The sequence below is a fragment of the Anneissia japonica genome, unplaced genomic scaffold (genome assembly GCF_011630105.1).
Source record: "Anneissia japonica isolate Jap-2015-1 unplaced genomic scaffold, ASM1163010v1 scaffold287748_len1686314_cov196, whole genome shotgun sequence".
In the NCBI taxonomy this organism is placed as follows: Eukaryota; Metazoa; Echinodermata; class Crinoidea; order Comatulida; family Comatulidae; genus Anneissia; species Anneissia japonica.
In genome coordinates this window covers 463,141-478,573 of record NW_022727190.1, presented here as the reverse complement: position 1 = coordinate 478,573, position 15,433 = coordinate 463,141, and the positions used below count along the sequence as shown (strand labels likewise).

General features: G+C 33.8%; 1 protein-coding gene across 1 annotated transcript; it reads left to right on the top strand.

Moving 5' to 3' along the window:
- Positions 1–45: 45 nt before the first annotated feature.
- LOC117113596 (lamin-B2-like) lies at positions 46–15,090 on the top strand. The gene is made up of 13 exons (XM_033256987.1): positions 46–223; positions 4,598–4,739; positions 5,085–5,269; positions 5,677–5,865; positions 7,286–7,565; positions 8,580–8,705; positions 8,919–9,139; positions 9,340–9,503; positions 10,009–10,183; positions 10,809–10,995; positions 11,539–11,834; positions 12,603–12,867; positions 13,563–15,090. The coding sequence occupies exons 2-13, from the start codon at positions 4,614–4,616 to the stop codon at positions 13,710–13,712; spliced, it is 2,364 nt and encodes a 787-aa protein (XP_033112878.1). The 5' UTR covers positions 46–223; positions 4,598–4,613; the 3' UTR covers positions 13,713–15,090.
- The last annotated feature ends 343 nt before the right edge of the window (positions 15,091–15,433 follow it).

Below are 15,433 nucleotides of genomic sequence, written 5' to 3'. Positions count from 1 at the left end.
GTTTTCAATTATGGTTCCGGGTTTCTAATTAAAATGTGACCTTTTTCACTTAGCAACTTGCAACACAAAACAACTGAGAGGAGGAGTTCCGAAGTGTGCATCATGCGAATAGAAAACTGAAGGCATGTGGTGGTGATACCGGGTACTATTTCGGCCAGTGCAAAAACGAGTACTAATTAGGCCTATTTCTAAATTATAAGATTACAGAAGTCAGTTATATTGGGTAAGTGTCTGTGAATATTTTTTTAAACGGTTAGCCAAAGGAAAGCCTCACACACAGGCCTCTCTACTACTACTACTAGGCCCCCCTACTACTACTGGTGATTCCTACTACTACTACTACTAGGCCGAGCTAGGCTATTTAAAATTTATTTTAGTGCTAGTCAGTCAACAAAGCACAACACAGTGCGGGATCCAACAAAAAAAGTTCCCAACAGAGCCCAACAAAATACACTGTACACTAGGACCTAGGAGGGCCAAGTATGCAATCCAAAGGCAGGGCCTAGGCCTATGTCTGACTTACTTATTTGTGTGTAGAAATAGTTCAGAGTGGTAAAATTACCATCATTGCGTTTATAAATATGTAATCAGCTTCCAGCTTTCACTGCTAATAAATCAGCCTTCATTTGTAAAGTGTTTCATCAGGTTTGTCAATGAATATTTATTAAATTATATTGTTCCAGATTGGGAAGTGTCATAATGATCAGGGTAGATGATGGTATTGGTAAAGTAGGCTAGGCCTAGGCCTATAAAGCACACACCACTACAGCACCTTTGTCGACAAAGTATAATACATACAGCAGCACATCTGTGAAGTTGTTTGATTGATTGATTGGATTGGTTATTTATTCATCAAACATAAGATGGACTGACTGACGCCCACCCCTGAATAAAACTAAAAAAAAACTGTTATAAAATCAGACGACAAGAAGTAATTTGTTCCTATTAAACTCTAAAACTATTCCCATTGGTTAATAACAATATTTTTATAATTATGCCTTACTTAAGCCTTATTTCCATAAAAATGGCTACACACTATTGCCGACTCCTTTGGCGATGCTGTTTGGTCAGTTGAATCAGGGAGCATTTTCGATTGTGTCGGAAAGAGCTACGCAGTTCAAGGAGGCAGTGAAAACGCTGTAGTGAATGTGTAGCAATTGTATGGAAACTAAGCTTTAAACGCACACACAAAAATGTGTCATTGGTACGTGACTAATACATGACTGAAAGATGTCTAGGTTTACCCAGATATACACATGCGCAATACTGGATTAAATCAATCTTACCATAGTAGTAGTGACTTCATATATTAATTATTATGTGTAGCCTATTATTATTTTGTATACAAACCATTTTATACTGTTTGTAAAGGATACTATTACTGAAATAATTATTTTAAATACAAACATAGTTTGATGGAGTATGAAACATAAAACTTTAATCTACTAATAAAAATCAAGTTGCGTATCAAATTATACTATATTAGCGAATGCTTCAAACAAATCAATACCTAAATACTAAACGACCATGAATAATTTACAGATACATACATTCTCAATTATTGATCTAGAGTAGTCCATTGAATTAGGATGTGCCCTCAGGACATTGCATTAAATAATGATGTTCAATTCTTCTGTACTCAGCCAATTTGTAAACTACATGTCTCCTTCCAATCCAACACCACTATATTTGGACCAGGGATTTCCTAGTCTTTTAGCAGCTTTGGTCTTTAATTAGAAAAAAAATTATTACTGTATCATAAAGATAAAAGATAGGCATTCACTCGGGTCTCTGGAAATGTGGTCTTTAATTGGAGGTTGTATTTAATTGGGGGTCTTTAATTGGAGAGAGACCTGTACAAAAAATATACACAATAATAAGAAATAATATCGTTCTGCAGAAATAACGAAAACAAATATTTCATTGTAATATTGTAATAATCTACATCAAGTAATGTCATTGTAGTTTCAAATGTCAAAAGTTTATGAATGTACAACAATATGCCTGACACAGCATAATATTGTTACATTGATTACACATACCATAACTGCTCGTCATTCCTTCTACTAAACAACTTGGCTTTGTCAGTCTTGAAACTGGACCCCATTAGAGGTCAAATCCTAGTCTAACATGGTATTTCGAAAATATACATTTACATCAAATTTATAACTTTATGGAAATTAAACTCTTAGTAAAATATGCAATTGATGTTGCTATGTAAGTATAAAATAATTTATGAAAAAGAAAGAACGGTATTAAAGCATACATTTACATTGTGTATATTTTCTTTCATCTTCTCCTGACGGCACCGGAAGGGGTGTGGGTTATGGTACATCTACCCAACTTTCAGCCATCACTCACCAGACTCAAAAAGTGTTTAAAAAAACATTTAAATAAGATTATATGGCCATAATACTGGAAAGAGTTATTTATTCATCCCCAATTTTAAATTTTAAAGTATATAATTCCAGAACAGCTGGAATATAGCTCAAAATTACCATTTTTTTTTCAATAATTCAAATTTTGTTACTTGAAGAAAACCAATTATTGAGATTATATATTGTCATGATGCATCTAATCCTGTAATAATAAGATATGTTAAATGTCAGCTCTTCATTTATGGAATGAGATCAATAATTGATTGATTATTAGTTATGAAGAGCCAAGATCTGTCTGAAAGACACTGAATATTTACTCATCCGTGATTTTACACTGTAATGTATAGAGTCAGAATAGCTGCTGAAATATAGTTCAAAATTCTCAGTTTATTTTAAATAATTTAAATATTGGTACTGAAGAAAAAACAATTATTGAGAGTAAAATTGTCTGTTGATGCATCTAATATTATCACCTATAACAATAAGATATATTGATCGTCTGCTCTACACTTATAGAATGAGATCAATAACAGATTGATTATTGGTTATGAAGAGACAAGATCTGTCTGAAAGATTTTGTGCAACTCATCACGGAATATTTTGAGAATTAAAAGTGTTCCATATCTTACAATAGTTTAATATATATTTTGTTAGTTTTGTTAGTATATTGATTGGTACAATATAGGGATGATTGTTCATGAGAGCATTTTATCTTGTACTTTCTGTAACATTAAAAAGTTGTCGTGCAAGACCTCATACATACTGTATGTATTTTGTAGATAATTAACCAGTCTATTGATTTATGGTGCTATGAAACAAAGTGTTTTATTTGCGAAATTATTGCATAGCTATCTAAAGACAAATTAGAATCATCAATAGATTATTTCATATAATGATATTCATGCATAAATTAATGATTATAATAATGCTTTACTCAGATGATAATAATGATAATAATAATAATAATAAACAGTTGTCATAATAATCATAAAATCTAATGTTAGAAGTGTGTAGAAGACACATAGCTTATGATTTATTGTAATGATTATTTCTATTCTTAATTCCAACCAATTACAATGTATATCCCAATTGAAAAAAAGGGGGGGGGGGGGAACAGTTCCCAATAAAAAGTTTGCTCCCCTTTTATCCTCACCCTCCCCCACCAAAAACATACTAAGCAAAAAAAAAAAATACTCTCAAATCCATCATTATTATTCGAAAGAAAAGTAGATCTGCAAATTTATTGATTTCATATTTTTTGAAGAAGTAATCAATAATCATTAAATATCAAATTGTGCTCTTTGTAACTTGTCCATTATTATTTCATAATCATTCATTCATACCATTCTTTTCATTAAAGAATGAAGAATCGAAATGTCAATTTTGCACTTTTGCGTATCACTATCACACAAGAGTTGTTGTCATAGTTGTCAGGACAGTGTCATGGCAACTTATCTAAGGGGATCACAATATTACAATTAATCAGAAATTTATCTTTTCAATACTTTACTGTATTTCTTGTCTTGATTGTTGTAACAGCAGGCAGGAGCAAACATGTCATCAAGAAGATATATGTAAGCGTATTGTGTATTTATATATAAGTTTGGTGATTTCTTAAATGTCTTATTTGTAGTAGGCTGGTGGGTGGGGGTGCAGCAGGAGGGCTTGGTATCTTTAACATAACTTATTATGATGTAATGATGTATTAATTGAGTGTTCATTAAACTATGGTATTGATATTTTTCACTTATCATCATGACTTTCGTTTCCTGATAATTTATATTATGCTTCCGAGATGATTATGTGCAGATGAAAAATTCCTGGATGTTTTGTTATCTACTAATGCTAATTTGCTGGTTTGTTTGGCTCAGCTACAGAATATTATTGGCCATATGTTTTGTGATGATAAAGAATTTTCAGCTACCGCTGAATTTGAAGTTATATATACAATCATACTCTTATGTTTTATCAGTGATGTTGAAGATACACACTTAAGTTTATTGATGCTTTTGCTGTGCTTGGTTTTTTACTAAGTCTTTGATTTGTATTATTATTTCTGTTTTGTATTTTATATGCTTAATTATACAGTTAAATTCTAAAGATTTTAAATGTAAAGTTTAAGATGATCAAATTTCAGGATGATATACAGTACTCAGCATAATATACCATGTATCTTGGTAATCGCTTATTTATTCAAAAAATATACTTTTCTCATTCAGAACACATCGTTACGCAATGAGTACTGTGAGCCCACCTGCGCCGTTATCACGGCAACAGGAGAAGGCAGAGCTACAGCATCTAAATGAAAGGTACAAAGCCTACATTGCGAAAGTTCGCAAGATGCGAGAAGAAGCAAATATGGTAAGATTCCTAAATTTAAGTCATATTGTCATGTAGTCAAACGTCTTTTCTTTTTAAAAGTAAGGGAAAAAAATATTGTTTAAGTTCATTAGCTCTATATGAGATACCAGCTTCTAATTAAGTCAATCACTGAGTTGACTTACTCTGGATATATATTTCCAACATGGCTTTGCAATAATGGCAGAACCAAAGGATGTCAGATGGAAACATATCTGCCATCAAACAAGCGTAGGCTTCCTGTTGTAAGTTTAATTAAAACTGTCGTAAAAAAGCCCATAAATACCGTAAGCTCACAGGTTGATGATACTGCGGAGTAACATGAAAGATTCTTGGTCATCTCCTTAGGTCGATTCATCTGCATTACTGAATTCCATACGGATGCTTGAAGATGAAATCGAGGTCATTAAAAATATGTACGAGAAGGAGCTGAACAATTTGCGGCACCAACTAGAAGACACATCGGCTGCCAGAACCAGTGCAGATACCCAGGCATACCGCAATGAAAAGATGGCCACAGACTTACAAGACAGGTGAGTTAGCTGATAATACACAAATAATTATTTAATTATCATTTATTACATTTATTTAAATGTCTGACAAGGCTTTGGAAACCCCCCAAAAATTACATTTAAAGTAAAAGAATATAGATATTGATGGTTATTTGTGTGCAAATATTTAGCAATTAGAGTTGGGTTTTGAGAACACTGTTTTAATTAGTGACCTAGCCATTAGAAGAGAATTGTTTTTCCAAATAACTAGTTTCTGAAAAACTTCTTAAGCAAGTCACCTTTTTATTCCAATCATTAACTATCATTCTAATGATTTTCTTATGATTTAATTGTAATTATTTAATTTTCACATCATCCAGTAACTGCATAATATTATTCTTGATAAAGTGTTGCAATATAGCATTTAAATAATTAACAATATTTGACAGGTTGTCTGTAGAAAATCAAAGATGCAGAGGTTTGAATGATGATTTGGCGAGTATGCAACGCCTATGTTCCCAGAAAGAGGTTGACCTGCAAACATCACATGCCAACATTGCAGACTTAACACGCAAACTGCGGGACGTAGAGGATGATTATGCAAGCTTGCAGAGAACGTCTGATGATCTTCAACATGGGTTTGTGGCTCCACTTTTTATCTTTTAACTAAGTTAGGGGCAGTTGTGCTTATTGACTTTTTTGGTTTTCTGCAAGCCCTTAGCTGCCAACTTTTCCACTGGTATTTTTCTCAGTTCTTCACTTCATTTCAGCATTTTATTCTTAAGATCATATGCAATCCCTATTCTTTTTGCACCTCTTGGTCTCCTCCCTTTCATTTGTTCTCTTATAACTTCTTTTAATAAGTTCTCGCTCCTTAAAGCCCCATTCCTGGCAAAATTTCAATTCTTAGGAAAATCTGTATTAATCTGTGTTACTGAACTGTATACATCGCCAAATACGATCGTGAGCAACACAGAGATTAGTTTTTGTACTTTGCATCTCGGACGCTGCTGTCTATTTTTGTAAATATAATATGGAATTGCTAGTTTAGACATTCCTAAACATGAAAAATATGTAAAATAAGACTGAAATTTCATTTTATTTTTGTGTTCCACACACACAGTCGACAGCAGCGTGTGAGATGCAAAGTACAAAAACTAATCTCATTAGAGAAGGGCCAATTTGTTGCTCAATATCGTATTTGGCGGTGTATACACATGTGACACAGATTAATTAATGTTTTTTTTTTAAATTATTGTGGGATGAATTAAAATATCTTCATGAGAGTTTATGGCATTGGTGGGCGAGATAAAAAAAAAAAAAGATTAGAATGTGGCAGGTTTGCGAAACAATTATCCTGCCTGCCTCCAAAGCTTGACTGTATAAAGTATACACAAAAGCGAGAGTATTACAAGAGATTCAATCTACAACTTCTGAATTTGCCTAGTAATGAAGAAGACGTTGAGAAAATGGTAATCTCCTATGAGAAATAGTCTATATTTCTTATTTTTTTATCCTTAATTGCGTAAAACTAAAATTTATGCCAGTATTATCCATGGTTTATAATAATTAGTGTAATGCATATGCATTTTTTCTAAAAAATATTCTTCATTTATAGTGAAAATTTGCTGGGAATGGGTCTTTTTAAGATGTGAACAATCCAATTCTTCTTTCTTCTGATAACCGGAATCAGTGCTCTAAATCTCTTATCAATCTCATAGTACCTCTTCAGTTGTCATCCACTCAATCCAACAAATTTTCACCATTCTTCTACACACCCACATCTCAAAAAGATTCTAACCATATATCTTACATCTTTCACTATTGGTTTCAATGTTTTTGATACATACAATGCCAAGTTCCACACTAGTGCTTTATGATAAATTTAAAATAGTTTTGTTTTATCACATACTGTACATTTCCTTCAAGATTGAGGGAGCTATATCATTTATAACATCTAAATTTTCTAGATTTAAAAATGTTGTCTACCAAGAAACTGGGAAATTCTCAAAACTCAATTTAAAAGACTCAAATAAGTTGTAGTTATTACTTCTTCAGATTTGACCAAGAATGTGTTTTACGGAAAGAGGCCCAAGATTCGAACCAGATACTTTTGGGCAAACTTGACTTTCAGAAAAAAGTGAATGATGAAGAAATAGCAGAGTTGAAACACACTTTAGATGACAAAGCAAATCACATTCTGGCTTTGGAGGCTAAGGTGCGAGAGTTGGCCAGGCCTGATAACACCTTACAAGAGATGCTGGACAGGGTAAAGCGAGCTGCAGCAGAGGAATTGCAGAGGTTCAAAGATGAATCGGAAGCTGCATACCATAGAAATGTAAGATTGTCAAATTTAAACCTACGAGTTGTTAGCCAGTGATGGCTCCAGAAAATTGCCAATAGGAGGGTCCATAAATCCAACGGATCTAAACCAAAGGAGCTGCGTAAGGTTTCTAGTAGAGATCCAAGTATGAAACTCCTTGTTTCTGAAAAATTATAGGGTTTATCTCAGCTATTGCAATTTCTGCCTCTTTATGAGTTCCAATTTTATGCTGTTAATTCTATTAATTCTATCAAAGAGCAAGAAACATTTATTATGGGATTAAATGCCTCCCTCTATAGGTGATAAAAAGTTTTTTTTCTAGAGGGCAGCAGACTATTTTAAAAATTCTCTATTGACTAATTATTTTTTTTGTGATTATTGCAATTTGGTAGCATTCATTGTCGCTCTGTATTGCAGAAGTTCAATAAGTTATCATTATTTGCACATTGTCTTGCTAAGGTGTTTGGAATTGTGATTAATGTATGTTTACTTAGGACTGTTCCAAAGTTCAAGTGAATTGGTATCTTGCAACATTTAGTATTATTTTATACAGCTTATCATTAACAAATAAAAATCCTTTTGATTACTGAAGTTAGCAAAATCATCATCTTGTTCAAGTCAAGTGATATTTCACATTAATTGAGATGTATAATTCATAATAATTTTTCTTATAATTATTATAAAAACAAATACTGTTTTGACAATACATTATTTGTATTACCCACAGCTGACTTCAACAAGAAATACAGTACTGTAGTAAAATTATACAAATACTGTATCATGAATTTGTGGAAGACAGGATAACTTTTAGGAGATTTCTTCTTGCTTGCTTGCGAGTGTGTGGGAGGTTGCTCCGATTTGCGGTAGACTCCCGCAACTCGATAGAAACTTGTGACCCCTAGCATGACTCTCAATAAGACAATAATAATATATGCAATACTACATGCCAACATGATTCGATTTTAAGAAAGAATTACCTCCTTATCAGAATTTGTGTACAAGATTTGTTCTTTTTTTTTTTTAATTTAGCTTCAAGAGCTTCGTGATCAAATGGATCTAGATGCCACCAACATGGCTCAGCTTGCTGATGAGAACAATCGTTTAGTCAAGGAAGTTGACACACTTAACAACAGCAACCAAGAACTTAAAAACAGGGTAAGAAAGGGATGTAATTAGTATTTTGTGATATTGTGGGTTCCAGACTATTAAATGCAACAATCATTTAGATTTTTTTTTTTTATGTATATTGGATAAATAACAGGCCTAACATAAAAAAAATATGTTTTTTTTCTTCATAAAACATTTTTAGTTTTTGTTGCAATGAATATGTTTCAATCTTAAATACAAATGGACACTAATTTTTTTTAGGTGTTGGCTGTGGAGCAAATGAATAACAGTATGAATACGCAAATGGACATGGAGAGAGAACGGTCTGCTGTACATGTACGCGCCCTTGAAGACAAACTCCGCGACATGCAGGACAGCTTAGTGCAGAAAATGCGAGAAATAACGTTAGCGACAGACGGGAAGGCGCCTATGAGAGCTGAGATAGAAGCGCTGAAGGTTCTGGTGGAAGAAGAAGAGAACAAGTAAGGAAGTTTTTGTTGATGGTCTACTCTCCATATTGAGCTAAAAAAATTTACAAAAATAGAATTCAATATATAAATATATACTTCATTGGAAGTAGCTATGCCATTTGAAACCTCAGACACTTGCCTGATTGGGTGAATTTTCAGTACTTGTAAATGAATATTTTAGTATTTTAGAATGCTTTAATGACTGTTTACAGATTGCGTCATATACCACCAGCCTCTACCTATGCACCCACGACTCTGTCAGCTACGAGCACAAACACCTACCTCCCACGACCCAAGACAGTGAGTCCAGTAAGAAGCAGCTATTTTGAGAATAAAACAGGCCTATCAACAAGCTACACTGCGAAAGCATCAAAGAGTATGTGGTTTGAGAACATTTCTCATTTTTACCGCTTTATTCGTATTTTTCGTAGTATTTTTATCACTTCATATTTTTCATAGTCACTTTTATCACTTTATTCATATATTTTTAAGTCTATGAATGGTTACTCACATTTTTCTAATCAAGTTTTACAAGTTCCCATTTGTACAAAAACATATGAAAGTAAGTTAAAATTAATTAAAATAGGGTTATTCTTTTTAACCTGATCATTAATTTCATATAAGTTAAGAATATATAACTAATATTCTATTTCTTTTTGTTGTTAAAACATACTAAAGGTACCAATTGATCAGCTAAAAAATTGATTAATTTCCAAAATATTTGATTAAAATAGTGTTCGTAGATCAACATTGTTTGATAAAATTATGTTTTAAGACATCTGAGGAGGTAGACGAAGCATTCCCATACATTCTAATAGACAATTTTTTTTGATAACATCACCCATAAATTCTGATTATTTATGACATTTTTCACTTTATAGTTCGGCCTGTGTCTGTGCCTGCAACAATGGGGCAAGGCAAGGACTACTTTGATTCCATATTTGGAGATCTACAGAAAAGTACTTTGATTTATCCACGCCTGCATCCAAAGTCTAGTCCACCTGGTGTCTACAGGGTTCCGACAATGTCACATGACTACACCACTGCCACATCAAGGTAAGACACTCCCCCTTGTTTTGACCATTATCATTAAACAGAGGGTCACCCTTCCAGCTTACCCTAAAAGATTGGCTGATATTTCTTAAATATTTGAATATATGTTAGGCTTTATAAACTTAGTCTCATTTCAAAACCTAAGTATTTATGGAGATGTTTTTTAGTCGTGTGGAAAAATCGTGTGGGTTTTGAACCGAGGACCCGGGGATAGGTAGGTGAATGTGAATTGCATGTAAATGTAAGAGAGTTCCTTAAGCCCTGTTCAGACTATCAAATATTATTTCACAAAAACATGTGACATGCGTAAATATGGTGATAAAGACATCATATCATGACCATATATAGGCACATCATGACTATATATGGACATACAACAGTTTCTTGCCTAAGAAAATTTGATAATCTGGACAGGGCATGACAGAGAGTTCCATATGTTGATGACCGTAACTCACACAATACAGGAAATTAGTGACAACCCACCAGTGTATGTCGAATTAAATGACAATATATTTACATTTTGAAGCAGCAAGGAAAACATAGAAGTGGGATGTTTCTAGGCATCATTTGAATTTTTAGTACATTTCGTTCTTTGCATATAACTACCAAAAAACTTAATTTTTATCAGTACGACTGGCAACATCAAATTCCTGGAGATAAATCCTGACGGCCGATTTGTACGTCTTTTTAACACATCTGCAGCATATGAGGAGGAAGTGGGCGGATATATGATCCAGCAGAACGTAGGTGGACATCCAGTCGCTGTCTACAGGTTTCCTCCGCGTACAAAATTCAGGCCTTCGTCAACCATTACTGTAAGTTTTGATTTGCTTGTATTTGGGGATGATCACTTTTTAAAATATGTTGATTGATTGATTGATTTTTTTAATTACTGAAATTATATATTTGTATTTTCAATCAGTCCATTGATTAATTTTATAGGAATAATGACTGACAATGGTATGATAATAAATATAACTTGATGATGATAATAATGATAACAGAAATGATCTTAATAATAATGATAAACGTTAATATATTTTTTCCCACTTGCTACTGTAATCATAGCAAGAAACAGAATTATGATGAATGATGAAAATAATATTATAATTTATTATATTATTATTGTTATTATTATAGTTGTATTAATTATTTCAATCTGTTGATTCAGTTCGTTGATTATTTTTTTATAGGAATAATGGCTGACAATGTTATGGAAATATATATAATGATAATGATGATAATAATAATAACAGAAATGATAAATGATAATTATAATTATGATAATGATGATAATAGTAATACTATGATTTTTTTGTTATTGTTGTTATAATTATTGCTAATGTCATTATCATTAGATATGGGCAGCCTCAAGTTTAGCAAAGCACAATCCACCGACAGACCTCCTGTGGAAGGAACAACACAAATGGGGCACTGGCCCAGAATGCACCACCATTCTATGCAAGCCTAATGGACAAGCAGTGGCTTGGACTACTGCTGCTCATCGATTCAGCAATGTTGCACAGAGCTATGATCAGCAGAGTGATTCATCCATTGATCAGAATATTGCCGATGATGACAAGAGTGGCGAGTCAAATCCTAACCCTGCCTTTGAGGTGCAGATCAATGGGAGACCAACAACCGTTCTGAGAAGGTTTGTATTACTGTATATTGTGTTAAACCCTGTTCGGACTATATATCACATTTTCTTTGACAAAAAAACTGTTATATACCCATATATAGTCATGATGTGCCTATATATGGTCATGATGTGCCTATATATGGTCATGATGTGATGTCATCATGCCCAAATTTAGGCATGTCACATTTTTTGGTCAAATATAATTTGATAGTCTGGACAGGGCTTAAATTGATTGGATGATCCATGCTGACCACCATGCTCGTCATATTGTCCTAATTGTTTCTGTGTCTTCCATTTAATATATATTCCAGTGCATGTCTCTAGCACCAAACACGTTGAGAATAAACATTGTTTACAGTTAAAGTAATAAATTGTTATGAACTTTTAAGCATACAAATTTTTATAGTTTAGGTTTTGGAAATAAAATGCATAGCTATTATTTCTGAGAGGCAGCTTAGCTCAGTCAGCTAAACTGGTGGTAGCCACTGTGTTTGCGCTGAACCGAGGTAATCTCTCGGTCCCTGGTTCAATTCCCATCCCTGCTGTCCTTGTATTTCAGCTGGAGGGCTGAAATGCAAGTTTCTGCATACCATCATTCGGATCAGGTGTTTAAGTCATTGGTCCTATGTGCAATATGGCTTATGTGCATGTTGAAGAACGCTATGGTGTACTGCCCAATCACCACTAGATGAACCCCACCGGAAATACGTCTTCTTCAGATTTTTGTGGGTGGTCCTTGGTGTTTACCCAGAATAAATCCAATCCAATCCAACATTTTAGGAAGAAAACAGGACAATCGTCATTATCACCAGCCAAACACCCAACTGGACAGTACCCCCGTAATTGTACACATCCGGCCACTGGAGAAGCACGCGTCTGCACATTAGGAAATGATGGAAGTAGCTTGTGCCGTCAGTCTCGATCCCAGAACTCGAAGCCAGTTCCAGACCGTACGCCTGGTGTTCTTTATGCTAGTGGGGGAGCTGGTGCCACTCGTACAGGATCTGCACCTCTACGAAAATCTTTGAGAACAACACCTAAGAAGGTAACATAGTCCTCATGTGTGCATGTCTCTGTCAAATATCAACATATGACCTATACTTAACTGATCACAATTTTATAGTTTGATTAAATAACACTTATTGAAGATTGATTGCAATATAGTATTTGTGTACTATATACCATAAAATCTGACAACCATTAATTACTGTATTAATGATTTATAAGAAACCCAATGGTATGTATTTCTATGCTTGGAGTTTGTAGACTTTCTGAAATCTATCAGTGGATCTTCTGGTTTCAGGAAAGCATTCTGAAATATTGTAAACATAATATAGACATCAGGGGCGTACGGTGAAAAATCTAAGGGAGGGTCGAAACAAAAGCGCTGGGGGCAAGCTGAACTCGGAGCAATTTAGCGAAGCTTTCAGAATTCACGGGGTGCGTTATTTGTGAGTGAAGCGAGCATATTTAAAGGGCACTTTCTTTAAAAGGAGGGGGGTCGACCGCACCCATCGACCCCCCCCCCCACGGTACGCCCCTGGACATTCACCTCCTTTTAATTAGAATAGAGTGTTAGTAGGGAGGCTACTGTATTTTCTAATGTTGTTCTTCTTGATGTGTGTTGATGGTGGTTATGTTAGTAGTAAATTCATTGTTACCACAGTAACTGCAGATTGATCAGTGCTATTTCATACTAGCTTGGTGACTAGATAACTACATGATTTTTTTTTTTTATAGAGTGGTACAATCAGAGTAAGCACTACTCAACCTAATCCATTCATGTCACCGCATCATCAGCACTATGCCAATATCAACAAGATCAACTCAAATCACCATGTGACATTTCAGCCACCTCTGTTTAGGCCTCCGGTTGTATCATCTTGGTAAATCAATGCCCAGCAACATGGACTAGCAATCACAAATGGTGGAAGCACAAGGTAGCATGTGTTGACAGCTAGATGAGCACACTGGGAGTAGGGTAGGAGGGGGAAATGGGTATTTTTACTTGACTTGATGTGTAAGTGATACAAGAAAGAGAGCATTGTGAATACTGACAGAGTGGAGTAAGGAGTGAGATTTTGATAGGAGGAGGTAGGATGTGTGTGTAGGATATGGTTGAGAGGATGTTACAATATTTGCTTATGCTTAAGCTGTCAAATTATTAAAAAGTGTTTTATGCCCATATATATAGTCATGATGGGCCTATATATGGTCATGATGTGATGTCATCATGACCATATTAAGGAATGTCACCTGTTTATTTAGATATCACTACATCTTTAGTCTTTCAAATTTGTAAAATACTTCTGGCATTGCAATCTATTTTTAGAATTTTAGTAAGATTTTGTTTTGGTTGTAACTGGCAAGCTCTCTGTAAATGTCTTTAAATATGTGGCATTGATAACATTTTTATTGCTTAGGACAGTAATTGGATTCAGATGGTTTTTTTTTAAACCAGATTTTTCTTAAATAGTCTTTTAAATATTCAATATTTCCCCTTTTACAAATGATACTGAATTATAATGAAATTGAAGACGAATATATAATTTTTTTTTTTTCTTGTTTAGGTTGCCTTTTTTTTTTTTGCATTTCCTTATTATTTATATATATGTTGTATAATTTATATAACTGTTGTATAATTTCTTAGATAATGTTGGTAAGAAAGGACAATAACATGGATCGCATGTCAATTAGTACCAGTATTTTAAGTAAAATAGTTTATGGCCAGTAAAATAAAAATCAGCAAAACAAACACAAATATATAGGTTACCAAATGCCTATTGCATACTGTGTTAGAAGCCTGTTGGCGTTGTGTGAGCATTTGCTCAACGTACTGCCAGTCCGCACACTGTCTGAGCTGGTTATTGCTGAAAGCAATCTCTTGCAAGATGCCTCGTCATATTAATAGCTTAGAGAATTGCGTTATCAGTACTTATGCATGTTGTGTACCAGACCTATGCTATGCTGTGATCAACGTTGAAAATAGTAATGCAAATAATAAAGTGTATAGCAGCTGTGATAAAAGAATCAATCTGTTTTTAACATTTTGTAAAATCATCAAATATGTATATTTTCTTATATTCAATCGGGCAAGTAAACATGTATATTATGCAAAAGTTTTAATGTAAATTTGATAAAGAAGCAAAAGACCAAGTGTCGTGAGCTTTTACTTTATTATATTTTAATGTTAATATACCTTGATATAAATTAATGTGAACAAGCTTAACCAAAGATTATTATTTAGCATTCATTTTGAGGTGCAGTGTATATACTGTCTCTTATACACATCTAGATGTGTATAAGAGACAGTCCTATATATATATATGTCAAACAAAAAGCTGCATAGACAAATTAATATTTGAATGAAATAGTCTGTAGGTCTATAATGTTAGATACACAGCTGAGGTGTTGCTGTATTTTCCACGACATTATATGGAAGATGTCGACATGCCACGTATTTAACCATAGGTCTTTCACAAGTTTTATGTGATGCACTATGTTAAAAAAATTTGTATATAATGGCTTCAATAAATTTACGATTGCGCATATAGAAAATTTGTTACAGCTTATTGTGTTGCTAATTAGCATTTCTCATAATCGACCTTTCC